At 39.0% G+C, this 27744-nt stretch overlaps 1 protein-coding gene across 1 annotated transcript in view; it reads left to right on the top strand.

Annotated features, from left to right (window-relative positions):
- Positions 1 to 27744, top strand: part of LOC128647635 (keratin, type I cytoskeletal 9) — a 204286-nt gene that overhangs the window by 142074 nt on the left and 34468 nt on the right. The window contains exon 3 of the mRNA XM_053700390.1: positions 1471 to 1577. Coding sequence (XP_053556365.1) covers positions 1471 to 1577 — 107 coding nt within the window. The remainder of the gene's footprint in view (positions 1 to 1470; positions 1578 to 27744) is intronic.

The raw sequence follows: 27744 nt of genomic DNA, 5'->3' as shown, positions 1-27744 counted from the left end.
TTTTTTCAGCTTTTAGAAACTATTTTCTAAATACAAGTTTGCTGGCCTCAGCTCTAAGTTTAGTGATAAACAATCCCATTGTCTAATCACCTCCGGAGTCAGACTGCTAATTGATAAGATGAACTGCATTGTTTTCTTATGTGTAACTTGTTATCTGAAGTACTGTAATCCTATTGTGGCCTGTCAAAGGACATTGTCTCTCTATCTAAATGTGTGATGGGGGATTTTATGCTTCCCCCCCTGGGAGTGCCCTGTGTGCATGTAACCTCAATAAAAAGCAGGCTGGGCATCCCAGTCCTGAGTTCTTGGTTGACCCTCAATCGCAGCGTTGACTCGTTTTTGTGGGCAGAAGGGTATCCTAGCTGTACTACAGCTAAGGGGGATTATTCTATATTTGCGAGACTCATATAGAATACTATGGAAAGCAGCTTCTCCCCTCTTCAGCAATAGGGATCCAGGCTACTAAGCGGTCCATCTCTCAGCGAGACTAAGGGTAACCGTAACAGTACTGTATGTATGTATTTATGTATGTATATATGTACTGTATTCGTATGCCCAGGTGTGTGTATGTTAATGTGTTTATGACTGTCTGTGCATGTGTATGTATATATGTATATACTGTATGTATGTGCATGTTTTTATGACTGTCTGTGCATGGGTATGGATATATATATGTGTGTGCCTGAGTGTGTATGTTAATGTGTTTATGACTGACTGTGCATGTGTATGTATGTATATATGTTTGTATGTGTGTGCCCAAGTGTGTATGTTAAGGTGTTTATGACTGTCTTTGCATGTGTATGTATGTATATATGTATGTATTTACGTATGTATATATATATATATATATATATATATATATATGTGTGTATGATGAGAATATGTATGTAAATGTGTTTATGAGTATCTGTGAATGTGTATGTCTGTATGTATGTCGTTGCATATGTATGTATGTATGCATGTGTGTGTGTTCCCGAGTGTGTGTATGTTAATGTGTCTATGAATGTGTATGTATGTGTATGTATGTATGTATGTATGTATGTATGTGTGTGTGTGCCTGAGTGTATGTATGAATGTTAGATAAATATATAGAAAGAAAGATAAATAGATAAATGATAGAAAGATGGATAAATAGATTAATGATAGAACGATAGATATATAGATATAGATAGATAGAGTGATAGATAGACAGATAGATGATAGATAGATAGATAGATAGATAGATAGATAGACGTAGATACATACACATGGACAGACAGATAAGATTGACCTATAAAAGGCATTAGGATTCTACACATTATGCACACACCTATGTATAGGCTGGCTGCTAAAAGCCACCAGCACCTGGGCCCTGGTACTACTGCACCTGCTGAACCCAGGATAGTTCCCCCCAGGCTACCAATATGTGTTTGTGTCTCTCTGATAGTCACTCAGTCTTCATTCCATGTGCTTACAGTATGTCTCTTTCAGTTCCACAGGTCACTTGAATATCATCATCCCTTGTGTTGTTATTTTGTTGCTGCTAACAATTTCTGCTACAGTCTTTGTTTTATGGAGAAAGAAGCACAGGAGACAAGGTAAGTCCAGGACAGGAGAACATATAAAGCTACAGAGCTCAGTACGTTAGTCAGAGGTAGGCACACACCATGCAGTCATGTTATAATATATAGTTTTATGTAGGCAGAACCACAGGAGACAATGTAAGTCCAGGACAGGAGAACATATAACGCTTCAGTACTCACTACGTTAGTCAAGGGTAGGTACACACCATGTAGTCATGTTATAATATATAGTTTTATGTAGGCAGAACCACAGGAGACAATGTAAGTCCAGGACAGGAGAACATATAAAGCTTCAATACTCACTATGTTAGTCAGGGGTAGGTACACACCATGCAGTCATGTTATAATATATAGTTTTATGTAGACAGAAGCACAGGAGACAATGTAAGTCCAGGACAGGAGAACATATAAAGCTTCAAAGCTCAGTACGTTAGTCAGGGGTAGGTACACACCATGTAGTCATGTTATAATATATAGTTTTATAGAGACAGAAGCACAGGAGACAATGTAAGTCCAGGACAGGAGAACATATAAAGCTTCAGAGCTCAGTACGTTAGTCAGGGGTAGGTACACACCATGTAGTCATGTTATAATATATAGTTTTATAGAGACAGAAGCATAGAAGACAATGTAAGTCCAGGACAGGAGAACATATAAAGCTACAGAGCTCAGTACGTTTATCAGGGGTAGGCATACACCATGCAGTCATGTTATAATATATAGATTTATAGAGACAGAAGCACAGGAGACAATGTAAGTCCAGGACAGGAGAACATATAAAGCTTCAGTACTCAGTACGTTAGTCAGGGGTAGGTACACACCATGCAGTCATGTTATAATATATAGTTTTATGTAGGCAGAACCACAGGAGACAATGCAAGTCCAGGACCGGAGAACATATACAGTTTCAGTACTCCGTACGTTTGTCAGGGGTAGGCACACACCATGCAGTTATGTTATAATATATAGTTTTATGTAGGCAGAAGCACAGGAGACAATGTAAGTCTAGGACAGGAGAAAATATAAAGCTTCAGAGCTCAGTATGTTATTCAGGGGTAGGTACACACCATGCAGTCATGTTATAATATATAGTTTTATAGAGACAAAAGCACAGGAGACAATGTAAGTCCAGAACAGGAGAAAATATAAAGCTTCAGTACTCAGTACGTTAGTCAGGGGTAGGTACACACCATGCAGTCATGTTATAATATATCGTTTTATGTAGGCAGAAGCACAGGAGACAATGTAAGTCCAGGACAGGAGAACATATAAAGCTACAGAGCTCAGTACTTTTGTCAGGGGTAGGCACACACCATAGAGTCATGTTATAATATAAAGTTTTATGTAGACAGAAGCACAGGAGACAATGTAAGTCCAAGACCGGAGAACATATAAAGCTTCAGTACTCAGTACGTTAGTCAGGGGTAGGCACACACCATGCAGTCATGTTATAATATATAGTTTTAAGTAGGCAGAAGCACAGGAGACAATGTAAGTCCAGGACTGGAGAACACATAAAGCTACAGTTCTCCGTACGTTTGTCAGGGGTAGCCACACACCATGCAGTCATGTTATAATAGATAGTTTTATGTAGGCAGAAGCACAGGAGACAATGTAAGTCCAGGACAGGAGAACATATAAAGTTTCAGAGCTCAGTACATTAGTCAGGGGTAGGCCCACACCATGCAGTCATGTTATAATATATAGTTTTATAGAGACAGAAGCACAGGAGACAATGTAAGTCCAGGACAGGAGAACATATAAAGCTTCAGTACTCAGTACATTAGTCAGGGGTAGGCACACACCATGCAGTCATGTTATAATATATATTTTTATGTAGGCAGAAGCACAGGAGACAATGTAAGTCCAGGACAGGAGAACATATAAAGCTACAGAGCTCAGTACTTTTGTCAGGGGTAGGCACACACCATGCAGTCATGTTATAATATATAGTTTTATGTAGACAGAAGCACAGGAGACAATGTAAGTCCAAGACCGGAGAACATATAAAGCTTCAGTACTCAGTACGTTAGTCAGGGGTAGGCACACACCATGCAGTCATGTTATAATATATAGTTTTAAGTAGGCAGAAGCACAGGAGACAATGTAAGTCCAGGACTGGAGAACACATAAAGCTTCAGTTCTCCGTACGTTTGTCAGGGGTAGGCACACACCATGCAGTCATGTTATAATATATAGTTTTATGTAGGCAGAAGCACAGGAGACAATGTAAGTCCAGGACAGGAGAACATATAAAACTTCAGAGCTCAGTACGTTAGTCAGGGGTAGGCACACACCATGCAGTCATGTTATAATATATAGTTTTATAGAAACAGAAGCACAGGAGACAATGTAAGTCCAGGACAGGAGAACATATAAAGCTACAGAGCTCAGTACGTTAGTCAGGGGTAGGCACACACCATGCAGTCATGTTATAATATATAGTTTTATGTAGGCAGAAGCACAGGAGACAATGTAAGTCCAGGACAGGAGAGTATATAAAACTTCAGAGCTCAGTATGTTAGTCAGGGGTAGGCACACACCATGCAGTCATGTTATAATATATAGTTTTATAGAGACAGAAGCACAGGAGACAATGTAAGTCCAGAACAGGAGAACATATAAAGCTCCAGTACTCAGTATGTTAGTCAGGGGTAGATACACACCATGCAGTCATGTTATAATATATATTTTTATAGAGACAGAAGCACAGGGGACAATGTGAGTCCAGGAGAACATATAAAGCTTCAGAGCTCAGTACGTTTGTCAGGGGTAGGTACACACCATGCAGTCATGTTATAATATATAGTTTTATGTAGACAGAAGCACAGGAGACAATGTAAGTCCTGGACAGGAGAACATATAAAGCTACAGAGCTCAGTACGTTAGTCAGGGGTAGGCACACACCATTTAGTCATGTTATAATATATAGTTTTATAGAGACAGAAACACAGGAGACAATGTAAGTCCGGGACCGGAGAACATATAAAGCTATAGAGCTCATTTACTTTGTCAGGGGTAGGTACACACCATGCAGTCATGTTATAATATATAGTTTTATGTAGACAGAAGCACAGGAGACAATGTAAGTCCAGGACCGGAGAACATACAAAGCTTCAGAGCTCAGTATGTTTGTCAGGGGTAGGTACACACCATGCAGTCATGTTATAATATATAGTTTTATAGAGACAGAAGCACAGGAGACAATGTAAGTCCAGGACAGGAGAACATATAAAGCTTCAGTACTCAGTACATTAGTCAGGGGTAGGTACACACCATCAAGTCATGTTATAATATATAGTTTTATAGAGACAGAAACACAGGAGACAATGTAAGTCCAGGACAGGAGAATATATAAAGCTACAGAGCTCAGTACGTTAGTCAGGGGTAGGCACACACCATGCAGTCATGTTATAATATATAGTTTATGTAGGCAGAAGCACAGGAGACAATGTAAGTCCAGGACAGGAGAACATATAAAGCTTCAGAGCTCAGTACGTTTGTCAGGGGTACGTATACACCATGTAGTCATGTTATAATATATAGTTTTATAGAGACAGAAGCACAGGAGACAATGTAAGTCCAGGACAGGAGAACCTATAAAGCTCCAGTACTCAGTACGTTAGTCAGGGGTAGGTACACACTATGCAGTCATGTTATAATATATAGTTTTATAGAGAGAAACACAAGAGACATTGTAAGTTCAGGACAGGAGAACATATAAAGCTTCAGAGCTCAGTACGTTTGTCAGAGTTAGGTACACACCATGTAGTCATGTTATAATATATAGTTTTATAGAGACAGAAGCACAGGAGACAATGTAAGTCCAGGACAGGAGAACATATAAAACTTCAGAGCTCAGTACGTTAGTCAGGGGTAGGCACACACCATGCAATCATGTTATAATATATAGTTTTATAGAGACAGAAGCACAGGAGACAATGTAAGTCCAGGACAGGAGAACATATAAAACTTCAGAGCTCAGTACGTTAGTCAGGGGTAGGCACACACCATGTAGTCATGTTATAATATATAGTTTTATAGAGACAGAAGCACAGGAGACAATGTAAGTCCAGAACAGGAGAACATATAAAGCTCCAGTACTCAGTACGTTTGTCAGTGGTAGGTACACACCATGCAGTCATGTTATAATATATAGTTTTATAGAGACAGAAACACAGGAGACAATATAAGTCCAGGACCGGAGAACATATAAAGCTACAAAGCTCATTTACTTTGTCACGGGTAGGCACACACCATGCAGTCATTTTATAATATATAGTTTTATGTAGACAGAAGCACAGGAGACAATGTAAGTCTAGGACAGGAGAAAATATAAAGCTTCAGAGCTCAGTATGTTTGTCAGGGGTAGGCACACACCATGCAGTCATGTTATAATATATAGTTTTATATTTATTAATTCTTTATTGAACAGATATTGGTAACATCGACAGCCAGTTACATTAATAAATTACTATATCATTTTTTCTTGAGTCTTTGAATTGTAGGTGGGCTCTGATATAGTTCCAGGTTATTGGTCCATATATTATTTGCAACTAAAATAGATATGTGTCATTCAAATGTCCAAATCATCAATAGCTCCTTATTGCTAATGTCCACCGGAGAAGTATAGAAAACAAACTTCCTACATGAAGTTTCGCTAATTTTAACTAACAGGCTTGTAGATTACCTTTAACAAACAGATAATAAAAATAAAGCACACAAACAAGAACCAAACTTCAAAAAATCAGCCCTTAACTAATATGTTTCTAGACATATAACGAAAAAAAAAAAACAACAGTTCAGTAATAAAAAAATAGAATAATATGTCTGTATAATAATAACAGTAGCAATACCATTACAGCCGACCAGCCCAATAATTTATTCTTTATTGTATGAGGTGTTGTCTTTGATGCAAATCTAAGTACACGTAAATGTAGTCAACCCATATATTCTACTTTCTTTTGTGGAGTTAGTTTGCTAGCTATATCGTACACCAATCTGACCTGTTCTGTGGAGGCTGATCTCCTCCTCATCCACCCTGCTTAGCAAACTTGTACTGTTCCCATAAGAAAACAACATCATAGTATAAATTAAGTCTTCCTGTAGAGAAATAGAAATATCTCTCCATTTTGATTGTGTTATCAACCTGTTTTAACCAGTTTTCTAATGTTGGGGTTTGTGCAGACTTCCAGTACTTAGGAATCAGTTTTTTAGCTGCATTAAATCATACATTACATAATCTGAGTTAGGGTGCGTCTAATCTTGCATGGTATAGTGGAAAGATCATTAAAGACAGAGAGAATTGGGGAAAACTCCAGAGTGAGGCCTATTATCTTTCCTACTTCTATATATACATCCTTCCAAAATGGGTTAAGGTGTGCACACTCCCACCATATATGAAACATAGATCCTTTCTGCCCACAACCCCTCCAGCATCTATCGCTTGCTGACTTAAACATATACTTTAATCTGTTAGGGGTTAGGTACCATCTCGTAAGTACCTTTATATTCGTTTCCACATAGGAAGATGAATGTGAGGATTTAGCTGTATAGGAAAACCACCGCTTCCACTGTGTAGAAGTTATTTGCATACCCATCTCTTTTTCCCACCTCTGCACATATGTGGGCCTAGGTGGAAGATATGAATCCAGAAGATGTTTGTAAATAGATGACATTGTACCTTTTATAGGGCGTGAGCTATCGTAACATAAAGCTTCAAAAGCGATCAATGGGCGTAAGAAATTCTTCTTATTTTTGTGTGTATATTTATATATATATATATATATATAATGCCTCATCTGATGGTACATAAGCCAAGTCGGGAAATAGTCTACTCCCTGCTCTTGTAATGTTTGCCTATCTATCAGTCGGCCTCCCTCTATCAACTTATGTATTGGGATCATATCATGGAAATCGAGTACACCTCTGAGTAAACCCTAGTTCCCAATCCGCACTCTCTCAGTTCTCTATTATACCTCAATGTCATCAGTGGGGAATATGGCGTGGACATATTTGTAAATTTGTTTCTATGTGCTATCCATGTCGACCAAGTTTCTTTAAAAATTGTATAAGGCTTTCCTATATTTGAAATTGTTGCAAGGTTCTCTGGAGCCCAGCACAATCCTCCCATGTGAGGGATATTGAACAATCGTGATTCTAGGTGGACTATTTTTTTTTGAGTATTTACACCAGTCCACCACTTTACTTAAAGAGATGGCTGATTTATACCAATGTAGGTTAGGGACTCCTAGACCTCCTCTTTCTCTTGGTGTATATATAGTGTTCTGAGGTAATCTAGGTGTATTACCCTGCCAGATATATGAGTTTATTATTGTTTGTAGTTTATTGATGTCTCTAGATATACCCCCATAGGTAAGGCCTGAATGAGATATAGCGCTTTTGGTAATTGCATCATTTTTGTGGCCGCTATCCTGCCTAGCCATGAAATATTGTTTTTAGGGAGCCATCGAGCAGTCAGTGACTGAAACTCAGTTATAAGCTTCCCATAGTTGAGCTTACACAATTTCTCCTCATCAGAAGTCAGTTGTATACCAAAGTATTTCAACGAGTTGGGATTGATTTTAAACGGGCTCAGTTTCTTTGTTCTTCCAACTCCTCTGGTTTTATGTTTATAGGATATAACTCCGATTTAGTAGGGTTGACTAAAAAGTTAGAGACCTCTCTATATCTTAAAAGCTCTCTTTGGACCTGGCCCAAAGACTCTTTAGAGGATGACAAAGTCATTAAGACGTCGTCGGCAAACATCGCTAACTTGTAAGATTCATCACAAATCTCTATCCCTTTATTTTAGAATTATTACGTAATTTAGTCGCCAGGGGTTCCACGGACAATACAAATAAGATTGGGGACAGTGGGCAACCCTGTCTAGTTCCATTATGTATCTCAAAGGCATCCGACAGTAGACCATTGATCCGAATTTGTGCTGTGGGGTTGGAATATAGAGCTAAGATTTTGGATATGAATTTAGGGGGGAATCCAAATTTGAGCAACGTGGAATGAAGAAATGTCCAGTCTAACCTGTCGAATGCCTTTTCCCCATCTGTTGAGTGAAAGACAGCTGGAATTTTAGTGTGTTTGATATGATCCATAAGAGTGACCACTTTGCCCACATTGTCCCTGGCCTCCCTATTTCAAACAAAGCCCACTTGATCTTCATCAAGTAGTGATGGTAACCATTCATTTATCCTATTCGCTAAAATCTTCGCATATAATTTAATATCTTCGTTAAGGAGCGATATGGGCCTGTAATTAGCTGGTGTATCGGGGAATTTCCCAGGTTTGGGGATGACTGTTATGTGGGACTGTAACATAGATTCAGGGAACATGTGATCATCAGATACGTGGTTGAACAGCGCGGCTAACTGAGGGCTTACTAGGGATTTGAAGGTTTTATAGTAAAGTGCTGTGAAACCATCAGGCCCCGGGGCTTTATTAGACTTCATGTCTGAAATTGCTGCCCGAACTTCCTCGACACTAAAAGGTTTTTCCAATGTTTGCGTCACCTCTACTGATAGTCTTGGGAGGGAAATATCCCCTAAATATCTGTCACATGCCTCTCTGTGTGCACTCGTAGGCCTCTCTGTATGTATGTTGTATAGTCTGTGGTAAAATTCTTGAAAAGTCTTAGCAATAGTCTTACTGTCTTCTATTTGAGATCCAGAGGTCGACTTAAGTGAATGTATGTATGACTTGATTTTTTGTTTTTTTTAGGGCTCTTGCTAGATATTTACCTGTTTTATTACCCTCCCCATAGAATCTCTGTTTCAGGAATAATAATTTTCTTTGAGATTCAAAGTGTAAATGCTCATTTAATTATTTCTGTTTCTCGCTAAGCAATTTTAGTATGGTTTCATCTGTAGGGTTTATCTTTGCTATATAGTCTAGTTCTAATACTTCCTTCATCAGAGAGAAGTAAACTTCCCTATCTGCCCTTAATTTAACTGCTCTGGCTTTAATAAATTCCCGTCTCATATATGCCTTATGTGCCTCTCATACCATATCAGGAGTAGAGTCAGGGGTGACGTTAGCTGAAAAATACATTTCTATCTGTTTAGTGTAATTATCTAGCCCCTGTGGATCTAACAGCATGGAGTCATCTAATCTCCAACAAAAAGGCAGAATTGGCATAGATGGCCATTGTAGGATACATTCTACTGATGAGTGGTCTGACCACGTTGTGTGTTTTATTTGACATTGTTTGGTATGAGAGGGCGAGATGGTCTGTTAGAATATAATCTAAGCGGGAATAGACAGTATGAGGGTGTGAAAAGAAAGTATAATCCCTCTTAAGGGGGTGATTATAACGCCAGGTATCATGTAGAGTGAGCGATCTAATGGACTGCCATACAGATTTAAAAACTTTGTTTGGGATAGATGTAGCGGAGCTTGAACAGTCCATTAAGGGATCTAATGGTATATTCAAATCACCCCAAAGAACTAATGGACCCTTAGAAATCTCTAGAATTTTTGGGAGACTTGCCTTAGAAATGCATCTTGATGTTGATTCGGGGCATATAGATTAACTAGTGTTACCATTTTACTGTATAAGCGGCCCATGACACATAAAAACCTGCCCTCTTTATCTCTCTCAATCTGTATAACATCAAATGGTATAGATCTATGGATAAGAATGCTTACACCATTTATCTTCTTATGGTTATTGACACTGTGAAAATGTTGAGAGTATTGTGTGGTAAAATATCTAGGTATGCTATTTAATTTAAAATGGGTTTCTTGTAGGTGGAGAATTTTCCCTGCCCTTTTATGTAGGTCTTGGAGTGCTATAGCTCTTTTGTTTGGGCTATTGAATCCCTTAACATTTTGTGTTATTATATGTAGATTTTGAGCTTTACCTTGTGTGGTCATTGGAAAGTTTTCTTCAACCTACCTCCTCTAATGAACTGAAGTGTCGTTGGCTGTATGGCTGATACATTTAATTCCAAGGCTGGACAACTAAATAAAAAACATATTACATTAAAATAACAATAACACAGTATCATAGGACTAAACTAGCAGAAGCCCTATTACTCGATACCAAAAAAGGGGGGGGGGGATTGCCCAGAAGGACCAAACCAAGGAGATTTGACTATTTAGATAGAGAACATCATAAGGGTTCAGTGTATAGTAACTAACTATCTGATTTCTGAAATTTATTACTTACATTTTATAGTGATAACTTGATTAATTAACTTACTTAAGAAACCTCCTAAAGTAATACGTTTCTTACAGCCTACCTCAGGGCGTCCATATCCATCAATATGTAGAGGTTATCTGCTGTCATATAGCGACAGATTAACCACCAGACCCCCTCTATTTAATCTAGGTAACGTCTTGTCCTGTAATTTTGTGCACATCTTGTTTAGGGGCTGATTTGTTATTTCTTTTAGATTATACTCTTTGCCACTCCATCCTCTGAGGAAGTGGGGCGTCCCTGTTATCGGCTCCATTTAAAAGGTGTTCTGGAAGTCTCTGCCACCAGCGTAGGGTCTAGTTTCAATTCTTTACAATCTGAAGGAATCTCCTCTGCAGAATGACATAGTATTCTTCTCCCCTTCCATTGAATCTGTAGGTTAAATGGGTGACTCCATCTGTAAGGTATATTTTTTTTTGCCATAGCGCCGAGGTAAGTGGTCTCATATCTCTTCTTTTTTGTAGAGTTCTAGGTGATAAATCCTCGAACAATTGTAGGTTTGTGCCTTTAAATTTTATGGGGTGTTTTTGTCGTGCTTTCTTCATCAGCATCTCTTTGATGGGATAACTTGTGACCTTGACAATTACATCCCTAGGGGGTAAATCCTCTGATGGCTTAGATCTCAGAGCCCTATGGACTCTATCAAGAGCATACGTGGAATCCTCTCCTTCCTCCGTTAAATATGCAAATAAACTCTGCACGTATACTTCCATATCTTGTATAAGCACTGATTCCGGTATACCCCTCAGTCTGATGTTATGTCGACGGTTCCTGTTTTCCAGGTTGTCAATTTTGTTTTCTAACTGTTGGATTGTCAGATCTTGTTGAGAGAAGGTAGTTAGGGCCTTATGTTGATGGGCTGTGTCTTCCTCCAATTTTTCTACCCTCTGTCCTACCTCCGAGAAGTCTTTCTTGATGTCAGCAATTTCCTCCCGTATACACTGTTTAACTTGTTGTACTAGTGATGTAATGTCCTTTTTAGAGGGTAATGAATCTAACAGGGCCTTAGGTATTGTAAATGATTGCTCCATACTTTCTGAGTCAGAATCTGTAGACACAGACTCACTCCTCATTCTGGACTCCCTGTCTTGGGTGTTAGGTGTTTGAGAGGGATCAAGGCTCTTAAAAAATTTATTAACTGAGGGCACAGCACTCACCTTCTTCTTAACAAGGTTATCCCCTTTGTTGCCTTTTTTTTGGGGACATGTTTGCAATGCTTTCTTGAGTACACAAGTAAAAGATGGGAGTATTCTTCTTAGGGTTATACGTTGTCCCTCTAGTTTAGGCGTTTATTGATAAGCTTAACTTTCATCCGTCACAAAATATACCCCCAAAATATATTGTAAGTCTCTATTTATCCCATATAGGTGCTTTTATGCGATAGGACACTTGACCCAATCAGGGGAGAGATAATTTAGACTGCCATTAGGTCACCTCTCAGTGCGCTGCAATCATATATGTGTGTTCTGAAGGATTTATTGTAATATCTCCCATAGGCTAAACATCATCAGCAAGATCCCCACAACTCCATTTTGCTTAGTGCCAGATATTTTATTTTATGTTTTAGAATGTTCCACAGTCCTTGTGTAGTACTATATATTCACAGAGTTTCCGTAAGGTTAGGCTATATATGGCATCTCAGCCTCTTCCTCAATGCTCAATTCATCTCCTGCAAAGCATCTTATATAGCTGGTTTCACATTGTTCCACAAAACATAATGAAGCATTAACGACCTTAACTTTACCCTTGTTTTTTATTCATGTCGTATTTTCTGAGGTAGCTGCGATATTCTTGAATGATTCACACACATGGGTCACTTGCGGTGTATTAAGTATAATGCCTCTGGTTATAAACTGTTCAGTGTGAGCCTTTTGTCCCTTTAGCTTATGTTTCAGGCTTTACGTGAATGTCTGAGTGTGGGGTCTGATCACATACCTCTCGCCTGAATGTGTATGCAGAGAGCGTCGGGACTCACGATCTTGTAGTATAGGTTGTAGATCTGAGCTTGAGAATGATCTACTCGTGTTATCCTTCTTCTAACTGCGTGCAAGTTTTAACGGAGCATGGATGCGGCCTTCCAGCATGGCTACCATTCCGTGACAGAGTTGCGCTAAGCTGCTCTCACCTTGCCGCTTGACGTGTCGGATTGCTCTCCAGCTCAAGTATCCAAGTACTTATGCAGTCACTTATAGTTTGTGGTCATATTCTCTTCTTTTAACTCATAAAATGAGTGGTTTGGCTCCTACTAGATTACGGAGCTCACTCTGGTGCAGCCATCTCGTTTGAGCGCTGGCTCCGCCCCCTATAATATATAGTTATATAGAGACAGAAGCACAGGAGACAATGTAAGTCCAGGACTGGAGAACATATAAAGCTTCAGAGCTCAGTACGTTAGTCAGTGGTAGGTACACACCATGCAGTCATGTTATAATATATAGTTTTATAGAGACAGAAGCACAAGAGACAAGGTAAGTCCAGGACAGGAGAACATATAAAGCTACAGAGCTAAGTACGTTAGTCAGGGGTAGGTACACACCATGCAGTCATGTTATAATATATAGTTTTATGTAGACAGAAGCACAGGAGACAATTTAAGTCCAGACAGGAGAACATATAAAGCTTCAGAGCTCAGTACGTTAGTCAGGGGTAGGTACACACCATGCAGTCATGTTAAAATATATAGTTTTATGTAGGCAGAAACACAGGAGACAATGTAAGTCCAGGACAGGAGAACATATAAAGCTTCAGAGCTCAGTACGTTTGTCAGGGGTAGGTACACACCATGCAGTCATGTTATAATATATAGTTTTATAGAGACAGAAGCACAGGAGACAATGTAAGTAGAGGACAGGAGAACATATAAAGCTTCATAGCTCAGTACATTAGTCAGGGGTAGCCACACACTATGCAGTCATGTTATAATATATAGTTTTATGTAGACAGAAGCTCAGGAGACAATGTAAGTCCAGGACAGGAGAACATATAAAGCTACAGAGCTCAGTACGTTAGTCAGGGGTAGGCACACACCATGTAGTCATGTTATAATATATAGTTTTATAGAGACAGAAGCACAGGAGACATGGTAAGTCTAGGACAGGAGAACATATAAAGCTTCAGAGCTCAGTACGTTAGTCAGGGGTAGGTACACACCATGCAGTCATGTTATAATATATAGTTTTATGTAGACAGAAGCACAGGAGACAATGTAAGTCCAGGACAGGAGAACATATAAAGCTTCAGAGCTCAGTACGTTAGTCAGGGGTAGGCGCACACCATGCAGTCATATTATAATATATAGTTTTATAGAGACAGAAGCACAGGAGACAATGTAAGTCCAGGACAGGAGAACATATAAAGCTCCAGTACTCAGTACGTTAGTCAGCGGTAGGCACACACCATGCAGTCATGTTATAATATATAGTTTTATAGAGACAGAAGCACAGGAGACAATGTAAGTCCAGGACAGGAGAACCTATAAAGCTTCAGTACTCAGTATGTTTGTCAGGGGTAGGTACACACCATGCAGTCATGTTATATTATATAGTTTTATGTAGACAGAAGCACAGGAGACAATGTAAGTCCAGGACAGGAGAACATATAAAGCTTCAGAGCTCAGTACGTTAGTCAGGGGTAGGTACACACTATGCAGTCATGTTATAATATATCGTTTTATGTAGGCAGAAGCACAGGAGACAATGTAAGTCCAGGACAGGAGAACATACAAAGCTACAGAGCTCAGTACGTTAGTCAGGGGTAGGCACACACCATGCAGTCATGTTATAATATATAGTTTTATGTAGGCAGAAGCACAGGAGACAATGTAAGTCCAGGACAGGAGAACATATAAAGCTTCAGTACTAAGTACATTAGTCAGGGGTAGGCACACACCATGCAGTCATGTTATAATTAGTGATGTCGCGAATAGTTTGTTGGCGAATAGTTCCCGGCGAACATAGCTTGTTCACATTCGCCGCAGCGGGAAACATATGCGATGTTCGGTCTGCCCCCTATTCGTCATCATTGAGTAAACTTTGACCCTGTACCTCACAGTCAGAAGACACATTCCAGCCAATCAGCGGCAGACCCTCCCTCCCACCTCCTGGACAGCATCCATTTTAGAATAATTCGGAAGCTGTATTCTTAGTGAGAGGAGGAACAGTATAGCTGCTGCTGATTTAATAGGGAAATCGATAGCTAGGCTAGTGTATTCAGGGTCCACTACAGTCCTGAAGGACTTATCTGATCTATGCTGTAAAGACAGCAGCCCAAAAAGCCCTTTTTAGGGCTAGAACATCAGTCTGCTTTTTTTTTTTTCCCCCTGTTTAATCTAATTGCAGTTGCCTGCCTGCCAGCGTGTGTGTCAGGCTCACAGCGTATACTGTGCCCACCTGCCCAGTTCCATCACTCATATCTGGTGTAACAGTAGTGTACATTTAAAAAAAAACAACACTTTTTTGACTGTGAAATAATAGCAGACAGCTGACAGTACCCAAGATGGCCGCCAATAAGGCAGATGGGGAGGGTTAGAGAGCTGTTTTGGGGGGGATCAGGGAGGTTGGGGGCTAAGGGGGGATGCTACACCACAGCATATGTAAATATGCTAAAAAAAATAAAATAATTTAAAAATCTTTTATTTTAGTACTGGCAGACTTTCTGCCAGTACTTAAGATGGCGGGGACAATTGTGGGGTGGGGGAGGGAAGGGAGCTGTTTGGGAGGGATCAGGGTGTCTGATGTGTCAGGTGGGAGGCTGATCTCTACACTAAAGCTAAAATTAACCCTGCAAGCTCCCTACAAACTACCTAATTAACCCCTTCTCTGCTAGCCATAATACACTTGTGATGCGCAGCAGCATTTAGCGGCCTTCTAATTACCAGAAAGCAACGCCAAAGTCATATATGTCTGCTATTTCTGAACAAAGGGGATCCCAGAGAAGCATTTACAACCATTTGTGCCATAATTGCACAAGCTGTTTGTAAATAATTTAGGTGAAAAACCTAAATTTGCGAAAAAATTTAAGTTTTTTTTAAAATTTGATCGCATTTGGCGGTGAAATGGTGGCATTAAATATACCAAAATGGGCCTAGATTAATACTTTGGGTTGTCTACTACACTACACTTAAGCTAAAATTAACTCTACAAGCTCCCTACATGCTCCCTAATTAACCCCTTCACTGCTGGGCATAAAACACGTGTGGTGCGCAGTGGCATTTAGCAGCCTTCTAATTACCAAAAAGCAACACCAAAGCCATATAAGTCTGCTATTTCTGAACAAAGGGGATCCCAGAGAAGCATTTACAACCATTTATGCCATAATTCCATACGTTGTTTGTAAATCATTTCTGTGAGAAACCTAAAGTTTGTGAAAAAGTGAACAATTTTTTTTAATTTGATCGCATTTGGCGGTGAAATGGTGGCATGAAATATACCAAAATGGGCCTAGATCAATACTTTGGGTTTTCTACTACACTACACTTAAGCTAAAATTAACTCTACAAGTTCCCTACATGCTCCCTAATTAACTCCTTCACTGCTGGGCATAAAACACGTGTGGTGCGCAGTGGCATTTAGCAGCCTTCTAATTACCAAAAAGCAACGCCAAAGCCATATAAGTCTGCTATTTCTGAACAAAGGGGATCCCAGAGAAGCAATTACAACCATTTATGTTATAATTTCATAAGTTGTTTGTAAATAATTTCTGTGAGAAACCTAAAGTTTGTGAAAAAGTGAACAATTTGTTTTTATTTGATCGCATTTGGCGGTGAAATGGTGGCATTAAATATACCAAAATGGGCCTAGATCAATACTTTGGGTTGTCTACTACACTACGCTTAAGCTAAAATTAACTCTACAAGCTCTCTACATGCTCCCTAATTAACCCCTTCACTGCTGGGCATAAAACACGTGTGGTACGCAGTGGCATTTAGCAGCCTTCAAATTACCAAAAAGCAACGCCAAAGCCATATAAGTCTGCTATTTCTGAACAAAGGGGACCCCAGAGAAGCATTTACAACCATTTATGCCATAATTGCATAAGTTGTTTGTAAATAATTTCTGTGAGAAATCTAAAGTTTGTGAAAAAGTGAACAATTTTTTTTTTATTTGATCGCATTTGGCGGTGAAATGGTGGCATGAAATATACCAAAATGGGCCTAGATCAATACTTTGGGATGTCTTCTAAAAAAAAATATATACATGTCAAGGGATATTCAGGTATTCCTGACAGATATCAGGGTTCCAATGTAACTAGCGCTCATTTTGAAAAAAAGTGGTTTTGAAATAGTAAAGTGCTTCTTGTATTTATTTCCCTATAACTTGCAAAAAAAGCAAAGAACATGTTAACATTGAGTATTTCTAAACTCAGGACAAAATGTAGAAACTATTTAGCATGGTTGTTTTTTGGTAGTTGCAGATGTGTAACAGATTTTGGGGTTCAAAGTTAGAAAAAGTGTGTTTTTTTCCATTTTTTCCTCATATTTTATAATATTTTTAATAATAAATTATAAGATATGATGAAAATAATGGTATCTTTAGAAAATCCATTTAGTGGCGAGAAAAACGGTATATAATATGTGTGGGTACAGTAAATGAGTAAGAGGAAAATTACAGCTAAACACAAACACCGCAGAAATTTAAAAATAGCCCTGGTCCTTAAGGGAAAGAAATTGAAAAATGGCCTTGGTCCTTAAGGGGTTAAAAAAAAACTAGAAATTTGACTGTGAAATAATAGCAGTCAGTTTCCTTCACGCGTGTGCGTTTCAGGGCCTGCCAGGGCACAGTGTCACACCAGTGCAACTCAAATCGGGTGTAACAGTAGTGTACATTAAAAAAAAAAAAAAATACAATTTTGACTGTAATAGATTGAATAGCAGTTAGTTGTCTGCGAGCGTGTGTGTCAGGCCTACAGCGTCTACTCTGCCAACTTCTGCCAGTCCTCAGTGCCACTCGTATCTGTCACAGTAGCTTGCATGCATAGTACCACTAATCGAAAAAAAAATGACAGGCAGAGGCAGGCCACCCCGCAGGGGCCGTTGTGGTTGTGGTGCTGTGATTCCCTTTGGCCCTAGAATAATGCCCAGTGTTCAGAGGCCACGTACCCTGAACTCGAAAAGTTCTGAGGACATAGTTGACTGGCTAACACAGGACACCCAATCTTCTACAGCTTCCGCTCGGAACCTTGACGCACCATCCTTCTCCAGCTTAGCTTCGGGCACCTCTCAAGTTACCACTCGCCTGTGTGCTGCCACCACCAACACTAGCACCACAGCCGCTTCACTTGATCTGTCAGAGGAGTTATTTACACATCAGTTGGAAGAAATGAGTGATGCGCAACCATTATTGCCAGAGGATGTAGATAACAGGGATATGTCTCAGTCAGGCAGCATTACACACATGGACGTACAGTGTGATGATGATGATGATGATGTTGTACCCGCTGCGGGAGTTTGGTCTGTCACTGTGAAGCGGGCGTAACCCTTACACTACCTGATCGATACAACATCATACCTGATGTTTTAAAGCACGTTATTCCAAACAATTTAGGAATGTTAGGTTATTTATGCCCTTTATGGATTAAAACCAGACTCTGCATCAACTATGTAATTTTCCATGGGAGTTTTGCCATGGATCCCCCTCCGGCATGCCACAGTCCAGGTGTTAGTCCCCTTGAAACAACTTTTCCATCACTATTGTGGCCAGAAAGAGTCCCTGTGGGTTTTAAAATTCGCCTGCCTATTGAAGTCTATGGCGGTTCGCCCGGTTCGCCCGTTCGCGAACATTTGTGGAAGTTTGCGTTCATGAACACAAATTTTTATGTTTGCAACATCACTAGTTATAATATATAGTTTTATAGAGACAGAAACACAGGAGACAATGTAAGTCCAGGACAGAAGAACATATAAAGCTTCAGAGCTGAGTACGTTAGTCAGGCAGGGCCGGCTCAACCATGGGACCAAGTGGGTCCAAGGGACCCAGGCAGCACTTGACAAGGGGCAGCACTTCTGTGACTTAGCCAGTCACTGTCAGACCCAGACCATTATGCACAAAGACACAGAATCGGTAAGGGGTGACATTAAAGGTGGGACAAGTGCACCTCTGCCCTAACTTCCTTCCCACTTATTGCACAATTGTGCATAAGCATTGGTTGCATGCAGGTAGGCAGACTTAGTAAGGACAGCGGCCAGGCTAGTAGGTGGATATGCTAATTAGCAATATTACTACTGTAGGGGGCATCATTGCATTCTGGGACCCAGGCAGCACAATTTCTTGAGCCGGCCCTGTAGTCAGGGGTAGGCACTCACCATGCAGTCATATTATAATATATAGTTTTATGTAGACAGAAGCATAGGAGACAATGTAAGTCCAGGACCGGAGAACATATAAAGCTACAGAGCTCAATACGTTAGTCAGGGGTAGGCACACACCATGCAGTCATGTTATAATATATAGTTTTATAGAAACAGAAGCACAGGAGACAATGTAAGTCCAGGACAGGAGAACATATAAAGCTACAGTGCTCAATACGTTAGTCAGGGGTAGGTCCACAACATGCAGTCATGTTATAATATATAGTTTTATGTAGACAGAAACACAGGAGACAATGTAAGTCCAGGGCAGGAGAACATATAAAGCTTCAGAGCTCAGTACGTTAGTCAGGGGTAGGTACACACCATGCAGTCATGTTATAATATATAGTTTTATAGAAACAGAAGCACAGGAGACAATGTAAGTCCAGGACAGGAGAACATATAAAGCTTCAGAGCTCAGTACGTTATTCAGGGGTAGGTACACACCATGCAGTCATGTTATAATATATAGTTTTATGTAGACAGAAGCACAGGAGACAATGTAAGTCCAGGACAGGAGAACATATAAAGCTACAGAGCTCAGTACGTTAGTCAGGGGTAGGTACACACCATGCAGTCATGTTATAATATATAGTTTTATGTAGACAGAAGCACAGGAGACAATATAAGTCCAGGACTGGAGAACATATAAAGCTACAGAGCTCAGTACGTTAGTCAGGGGTAGGCACACACCATGCAGTCATGTTATAATATATAGTTTTATAGAGACAGAAGCACAGGAGACAATGTAAGTCCAGGACAGGAGAACCTATAAAGCTTCAGAGCTCAGTACGTTAGTCAGGGTAAGGTACACACTATGCAGTCATGTTATAATATATAGTTTTATAGAGACAGAAGCACATCAGACAATGTAAGTCCAGGACTGGAGAACATATAAAGCTACAGAGCTCAGTACGTTAGTCAGGGTAGGTACACACCATGCAGTCATGTTATAATATATAGTTTTATAGAGACAGAAGCACAGGGGACATTGTAAGTCCAGGACAGGAGAACATATAAAGCTTCAGAGCTCAGTACGTTAGTCAGGGGTAGGCACACACCATGCAGTCATGTTATAATATATAGTTTTAAGTAGCAGAAGCACAGGAGACAATGTAAGTCCAGGACAGGAGAACATATAAAGCTTCAGAGCTCAGAACGTTTGTCAGGGGTAGGCACACACCATGCAGTCATGTTATAATATATAGTTTTAAAGAGACAGAAGCACAGGAGACAATGTAAGTCCAGGGCAGGAGAACATATAAAGCTACAGAGCTCAGTACGTTAGTCAGGGGTAGGTACACACCATGCAGTCATGTTATAATATATAGTTTTATGTAGACAGAAGCACAGGAGACAATGTAAGTCCAGGACAGGAGAACATATAAAGCTACAGAGCTCAGTACGTTAGTCAGGGGTAGGTGCACACCATGCAGTCATGTTATAATATATAGTTTTATGTAGACAGAAGCACAGGAGACATTGTAAGTCCAGGACAGGAGAACATATAAAGCTACAGAGCTCAGTACGTTAGTCAGGGGTAGGTACACAACATGCAGTCATGTTATAATATTTAGGCCTAGATTTGGAGTTTGGCGTTAGCCGTGAAAACCAGCGTTAGAGGCTCCTAACGCTGGTTTTAGGCTACCGCCGGTATTTGGAGTCACTCAAAATAGGGTCTAACGCTCACTTTTCAGCCGCGACTTTTCCATACCGCAGATCCCCTTACGTCAATTGCGTATCCTATCTTTTCAATGGGATCTTTCTAACTCCGGTATTTAGAGTCGTTTCTGAAGTGAGCGTTAGACATCTAACGACAAAACTCCAGCCGCAGAAAAAAAGTCAGTAGTTAAGAGCTTTCTGGGCTAACGCCGGTTTATAAAGCTCTTAACTACTGTACTCTAAAGTACACTAACACCCATAAACTACCTATGTACCCCTAAACCGAGCCCCCCCCCCCCACATCGCCGACACTCAAATAATTTTTTTTAACCCCTAATCTGCCGACTGCCACCTACATTATCCTTATGTACCCCTAATCTGCTGCCCCTAACACCGCCGACCCCTGTATTATATTTATTAACCCCTAACTTGCCCCCCACAACGTCGCCTCCCCCTGCCTACACTTATTAACCCCTAATCTGCCGACCGCAAATCGCCGCCACCTACGTTATCCTTATGTACCCCTAATCTGCTGCCCCTAACACCGCCGACCCCTATATTATATTTATTAACCCCTAATCTGCCCCCCTCAACGTCGCCTCCACCTGCCTACACTTATTAACCCCTAATCCACCTCACTAACCCTATCATAAATAGTATTAACCCCTAATCTGCCCTCCCTAACATCGCCGACACCTAACTTCAATTATTAACCCCTAATCTGCTGACCGGAGCTCACCGCTATTCTAATAAATGTATTAACCCCTAAAGCTAAGTCTAACCCTAACACCCCCCTAAATTAAATATAATTTAAATGTAATGAAATTAATTATCTCTTATTAAATAAATTATTCCTATTTAAAGCTAAATACTTACCTGTAAAACAAATCCTAATATAGCTACAATATAAATTATAATTATATTATAGCTATTTTAGGATTAATATTTATTTTACAGGTAACTTTGTATTTATTTTAACCAGGTACAATAGCTATTAAATAGTTAAGAACTATTTAATAGCTAAAATAGTTAAAATAATTACAAATTTACCTGTAAAATAAATCCTAACCTAAGTTACAATTAAACCTAACACTATACTATCAATAAATTAATTAAACTACCTACAATTACCTACAATTAACCTAACACTACACTATCAATAAATTAATTTAATACAATTGCTACAAATAAATACAATTAAATAAACTTTGAACTTTAGTTATTTAGAATAGGGTAGGGCATTTTTTTTATTTTGGGGGGCTTTGTTATTTTATTTGGGGGCTTAGAGTAGGTGTAATTAGTTTAAAATTGTTGTAATATTTTTCTTATGTTTGTAAATATTTTTTTATTTTTTGTAACTTAGTTCTTTTTTATTTTTTGTACTTTAGCAAGTTTATTTAATTGTATTTATTTGTAGCAATTGTATTTAATTAATTTATTGATAGTGTAGTGTTAGGTTAATTGTAGGTAGTTTATTTAATTAATTTATTGATAGTGTAGTGTTAGGTTAATTGTAGGTAATTGTAGGTATTGTATTTAATTAATTTATTGATAGTGTAGTGTTAGTTTTAATTGTAACTTAGGTTAGGATTTATTTTACAGGTAAATTTGTAATTATTTTAACTATTTTAGCTATTAAATAGTTCTTAACTATTTAATAGCTATTGTACCTGGTTAAAATAAATACAAAGTTACCTGTAAAATAAATATTAATCCTAAAATAGCTATAATATAAATATAATTTATATTGTAGTTATATTAGGATTTGTTTTACAGGTAAGTATTTAGCTTTAAATAGGAATAATTTATTTAATAAGAGTTAATTAATTTCGTTAGATTTAAATTATATTTAACTTAGGGGGGTGTTAGTGTTAGGGTTAGACTTAGCTTTAGGGGTTAATACATTTATTAGAATAGCGGTGAGCTCCGGTCGGCAGATTAGGGGTTAATAATTGAAGTTAGGTGTCTGCGATGTTAGGGAGGGCAGATTAGGGGTTAATACTATTTAATATAGGGTTAGTGAGGCGGATTAGGGGTTAATAACTTTATTATAGTAGCGCTCAGGTCCGGTCGGCAGATTAGGGGTTAATAAGTGTAGGCAGGTAGCGGCGACGTTGTGGGCGGCAGATTATGGGTTAATAAATATAATATAGGGGTCGGCGATGTTAGGGAACCAGATTAGGGGTACATAGGGATAATGTAAGTAGCGGTGGTTTACGGAGCGGAAGATTAGGGGTTAAAAATAATATGCAGGGGTCAGCGATAGCGGGGGCGGCAGATTAGGGGTTAATAAGTGTAAGGTTAGGGGTGTTTAGAATCGGGGTACATGTTAGAGTGTTAAGTGCAGACGTAGGAAGGGTTACCGCATAGCAAACAATGGGGCTGCGTTAGGAGCTGAACGTGGCTTTTTTGCAGGTGTTAGGTTTTTTTCAGCTCAAACAGCCCCATTGTTTCCTATGGGGGAATCGTGCACGAGCACGTTTTTGAGGCTGGCCGCATCCGTAAGCAACTCTGGTATCGAGAGTTGAATGCTCTACGCTCCTTTTTTGGAGCCTAACGCAGCCTTTATGTGGACTCTCAATACCAGAGTTATTTTTATGGTGCGGCCAGAAAAAAGCCGGCGTTAGTTTTTCGGGTCGTTACCGACAAAACTCCAAATCTAGCCGATAGTTTTATGTAGACAGAAGCACAGGAGACAATGTAAATCCAGGACAGGAGAACATATAAAGCTACAGAGCTCAGTACGTTAGTCAGGGGTAGGTACACACCATGCAGTCATGTTATAATATATAGTTTTATGTAGACAGAAGCACAGGAGACAATGTAAGTCCAGGACAGGAGAACATATAAAGCTACAGAGCTCAGTACGTTAGTCAGGGGTAGGCAATCACAATGCAGTCATGTTATAATATATAGTTTTATGTAGACAGAAGCACAGGAGACAATGTAATTCCAGGACAGGAGAACATATAAAGCTACAGAGCTCAGTACGTTAGTCAGGGGTAGGTACACAACATGCAGTCATGTTATAATATTTAGGCCTAGATTTGGAGTTTGGCGTTAGCCGTGAAAACCAGCGTTAGAGGCTCCTAACGCTGGTTTTATGCTACCGCCGGTATTTGGAGTCACTCAAAATAGGGTCTAACGCTCACTTTTCAGCCGCGACTTTTCCATACCGCAGATCCCCTTACGTCAATTGCGTATCCTATCTTTTCAATGGGATCTTTCTAACTCCGGTATTTAGAGTCGTTTCTGAAGTGAGCGTTAGACATCTAACGACAAAACTCCAGCCGCAGGAAAAAAGTCAGTAGTTAAGAGCTTTCTGGGCTAACGCCGGTTTATAAAGCTCTTAACTACTGTACTCTAAAGTACACTAACACCCATAAACTACCTATGTACCCCTAAACCGAGCCCCCCCCCCCACATCGCCGACACTCAAATAATTTTTTTTAACCCCTAATCTGCCGACTGCCACCTACGTTATCCTTATGTACCCCTAATCTGCTGCCCCTAACACCGCCGACCCCTGTATTATATTTATTAACCCCTAACCTGCCCCCCACAACGTCGCCTCCCCCTGCCTACACTTATTAACCCCTAATCTGCCGACCGCAAAGCGCTGCCACCTACGTTATCCTTATGTACCCCTAATCTGCTGCCCCTAACACCGCCGACCCCTATATTATATTTATTAACCCCTAATCTGCCCCCCTCAACGTCGCCTCCACCTGCCTACACTTATTAACCCCTAATCTGCCGAGCGGACCTGAGCGCTACTATAATAAAGTTATTAACCCCTAATCCACCTCACTAACCCTATCATAAATAGTATTAACCCCTAATCTGCCCTCCCTAACATCGCCGACACCTAACTTCAATTATTAACCCCTAATCTGCCGACCGGAGCTCACCGCTATTCTAATAAATGTATTAACCCCTAAAGCTAAGTCTAACCCTAACACTAACACCCCCCTAAATTAAATATAATTTAAATCTAATGAAATTAATTATCTCTTATTAAATAAATTATTCCTATTTAAAGCTAAAAACTTACCTGTAAAACAAATCCTAATATAGCTACAATATAAATTATAATTATATTATAGCTATTTTAGGATTATTATTTATTTTACAGGTAACTTTGTATTTATTTTAACCAGGTACAATAGCTATTAAATAGTTAAGAACTATTTAATAGCTAAAATAGTTAAAATAATTACAAATTTACCTGTAAAATAAATCCTAACCTAAGTTACAATTAAACCTAACACTATACTATCAATAAATTAATTAAACTACCTACAATTACCTACAATTAACCTAACACTACACTATCAATAAATTAATTTAATACAATTGCTGCAAATAAATACAATTAAATAAACTTTGAACTTTAGTTATTTAGAATAGGGTAGGGCATTTTTTTTATTTTGGGGGGCTTTGTTACTTTATTAGGGGGCTTAGAGTAGGTGTAATTAGTTTAAAATTGTTGTAATATTTTTCTTATGTTTGTAAATATTTTTTTATTTTTTGTAACTTAGTTCTTTTTTATTTTTTGTACTTTAGCAAGTTTATTTAATTGTATTTATTTGTAGCAATTGTATTTAATTAATTTATTGATAGTGTAGTGTTAGGTTAATTGTAGGTAGTTTATTTAATTAATTTATTGATAGTGTAGTGTTAGGTTAATTGTAGGTAATTGTAGGTATTGTATTTAATTAATTTATTGATAGTGTAGTGTTAGTTTTAATTGTAACTTAGGTTAGGATTTATTTTACAGGTAAATTTGTAATTATTTTAACTATTTTAGCTATTAAATAGTTCTTAACTATTTAATAGCTATTGTACCTGGTTAAAATAAATACAAAGTTACCTGTAAAATAAATATTAATCCTAAAATAGCTATAATATAAATATAATTTATATTGTAGCTATATTAGGATTTGTTTTACAGGTAAGTATTTAGCTTTAAATAGGAATAATTTATTTAATAAGAGTTAATTCATTTTGTTAGATTTAAATTATATTTAACTTAGGGGGGTGTTAGTGTTAGGGTTAGACTTAGCTTTAGGGGTTAATACATTTATTAGAATAGCGGTGAGCTCCGGTCGGCAGATTAGGGGTTAATAATTGAAGTTAGGTGTCGGCGATGTTAGGGAGGGCAGATTAGGGGTTAATACTATTTAATATAGGGTTAGTGAGGCGGATTAGGGGTTAATAACTTTATTATAGTAGCGCTCAGGTCCGGTCGGCAGATTAGGGGTTAATAAGTGTAGGCAGGTAGCGGCGACGTTGTGGGCGGCAGATTAGGGGTTAATAAATATAATATAGGGGTCGGCGATGTTAGGGAACCAGATTAGGGGTACATAGGGATAATGTAAGTAGCGGTGGTTTACGGAGCGGAAGATTAGGGGTTAAAAATAATATGCAGGGGTCAGCGATAGCGGGGGCGGCAGATTAGGGGTTAATAAGTGTAAGGTTAGGGGTGTTTAGAATCGGGGTACATGTTAGAGTGTTAAGTGCAGACGTAGGAAGGTTTACCGCATAGCAAACAATGGGGCTGCGTTAGGAGCTGAACGCGGCTTTTTTGCAGGTGTTAGGTTTTTTTTCAGCTCAAACAGCCCCATTGTTTCCTATGGGGGAATCGTGCACGAGCACGTTTTTGAGGCTGGCCGCATCCGTAAGCAACTCTGGTATCGAGAGTTGAATGCTCTACGCTCCTTTTTTGGAGCCTAACGCAGCCTTTATGTGGACTCTCAATACCAGAGTTATTTTTATGGTGCGGCCAGAAAAAAGCTGGCGTTAGTTTTTCGGGTCGTTACCAACAAAACTCCAAATCTAGCCGATAGTTTTATGTAGACAGAAGCACAGGAGACAATGTAAGTCCAGGACAGGAGAACATATAAAGCTACAGAGCTCAGTACGTTAGTCAGGGGTAGGTACACACCATGCAGTCATGTTAATATATATCGTTTTATGTAGACAGAAGCACAGGAGACAATGTAAGTCCAGGACAGGAGAACATATAAAGCTACAGAGCTCAGTACGTTAGTCAGGGGTAGGCAATCACAATGCAGTCATGTTATAATATATAGTTTTATGTAGACAGAAGCACAGGAGACAATGTAATTCCAGGACAGGAGAACATATAAAGCTACAGAGCTCAGTACGTTAGTCAGGGGTAGGTACACACCATGCAGTCATGTTATAATATATAGTTTTATGTAGACAGAAACACAGGAGACAATGTAAGTCCAGGACAGGAGAACATATAAAGCTTCAGAGCTCAGTACGTTAGTCAGGGGTAGGTACACACCATGCAGTCATGTTATATAGTTTTATAGAGACAGAAACACAGGAGACAATGTAAGTCCAGGACAGGAGAACATATAAAGCTTCAGTACTCAGTACATTTGTCAGGGGTAGGTACACACCATGCAGTCATGTTATAATATATAGTTTTATGTAGACAGAAGCACAGGAGACAATGTAAATCCAGGACAGGAGAACATATAAAGCTACAGAGCTCAGTACGTTAGTCAGGGGTAGGTACACAACACACAGTCATGTTATAATATAAAGTGGTCAGTCACAATTCTTTAGGAAATCTTTGGAAAGGATTTACCTACAAAAATCTACATAGATATAAATGGTGATTTTTTTTTAAAACAATGTTATCTTTAGATAAACATTTCTTCAGGATTGTGATCAATCCCATAGTAAGGAATTGAATAATACCTAGTTGTATTAATGTCAGTATAATAAAGGAACTAAATTCCTCCTCTCAGAAAAAGGGGAATAATAAGCATAATCATTTTCCAAAAGAGTCTTTTTGTCAGGACAGAGTTAACTGTTGTGGATTACAACTGCAGATATAGGTTACTAATTGTATTCTTTTAAATAGTAGGTTTGTATCACTATCGCTCTGATTGTTACTATGTGGCAGTAAGTATCAAGAGTTA

Source organism: Bombina bombina, chromosome 2, assembly GCF_027579735.1.
Source record: "Bombina bombina isolate aBomBom1 chromosome 2, aBomBom1.pri, whole genome shotgun sequence".
Classification (NCBI taxonomy): Eukaryota; Metazoa; Chordata; class Amphibia; order Anura; family Bombinatoridae; genus Bombina; species Bombina bombina.
This window is presented reverse-complemented; position numbering and strand designations above follow the sequence as displayed.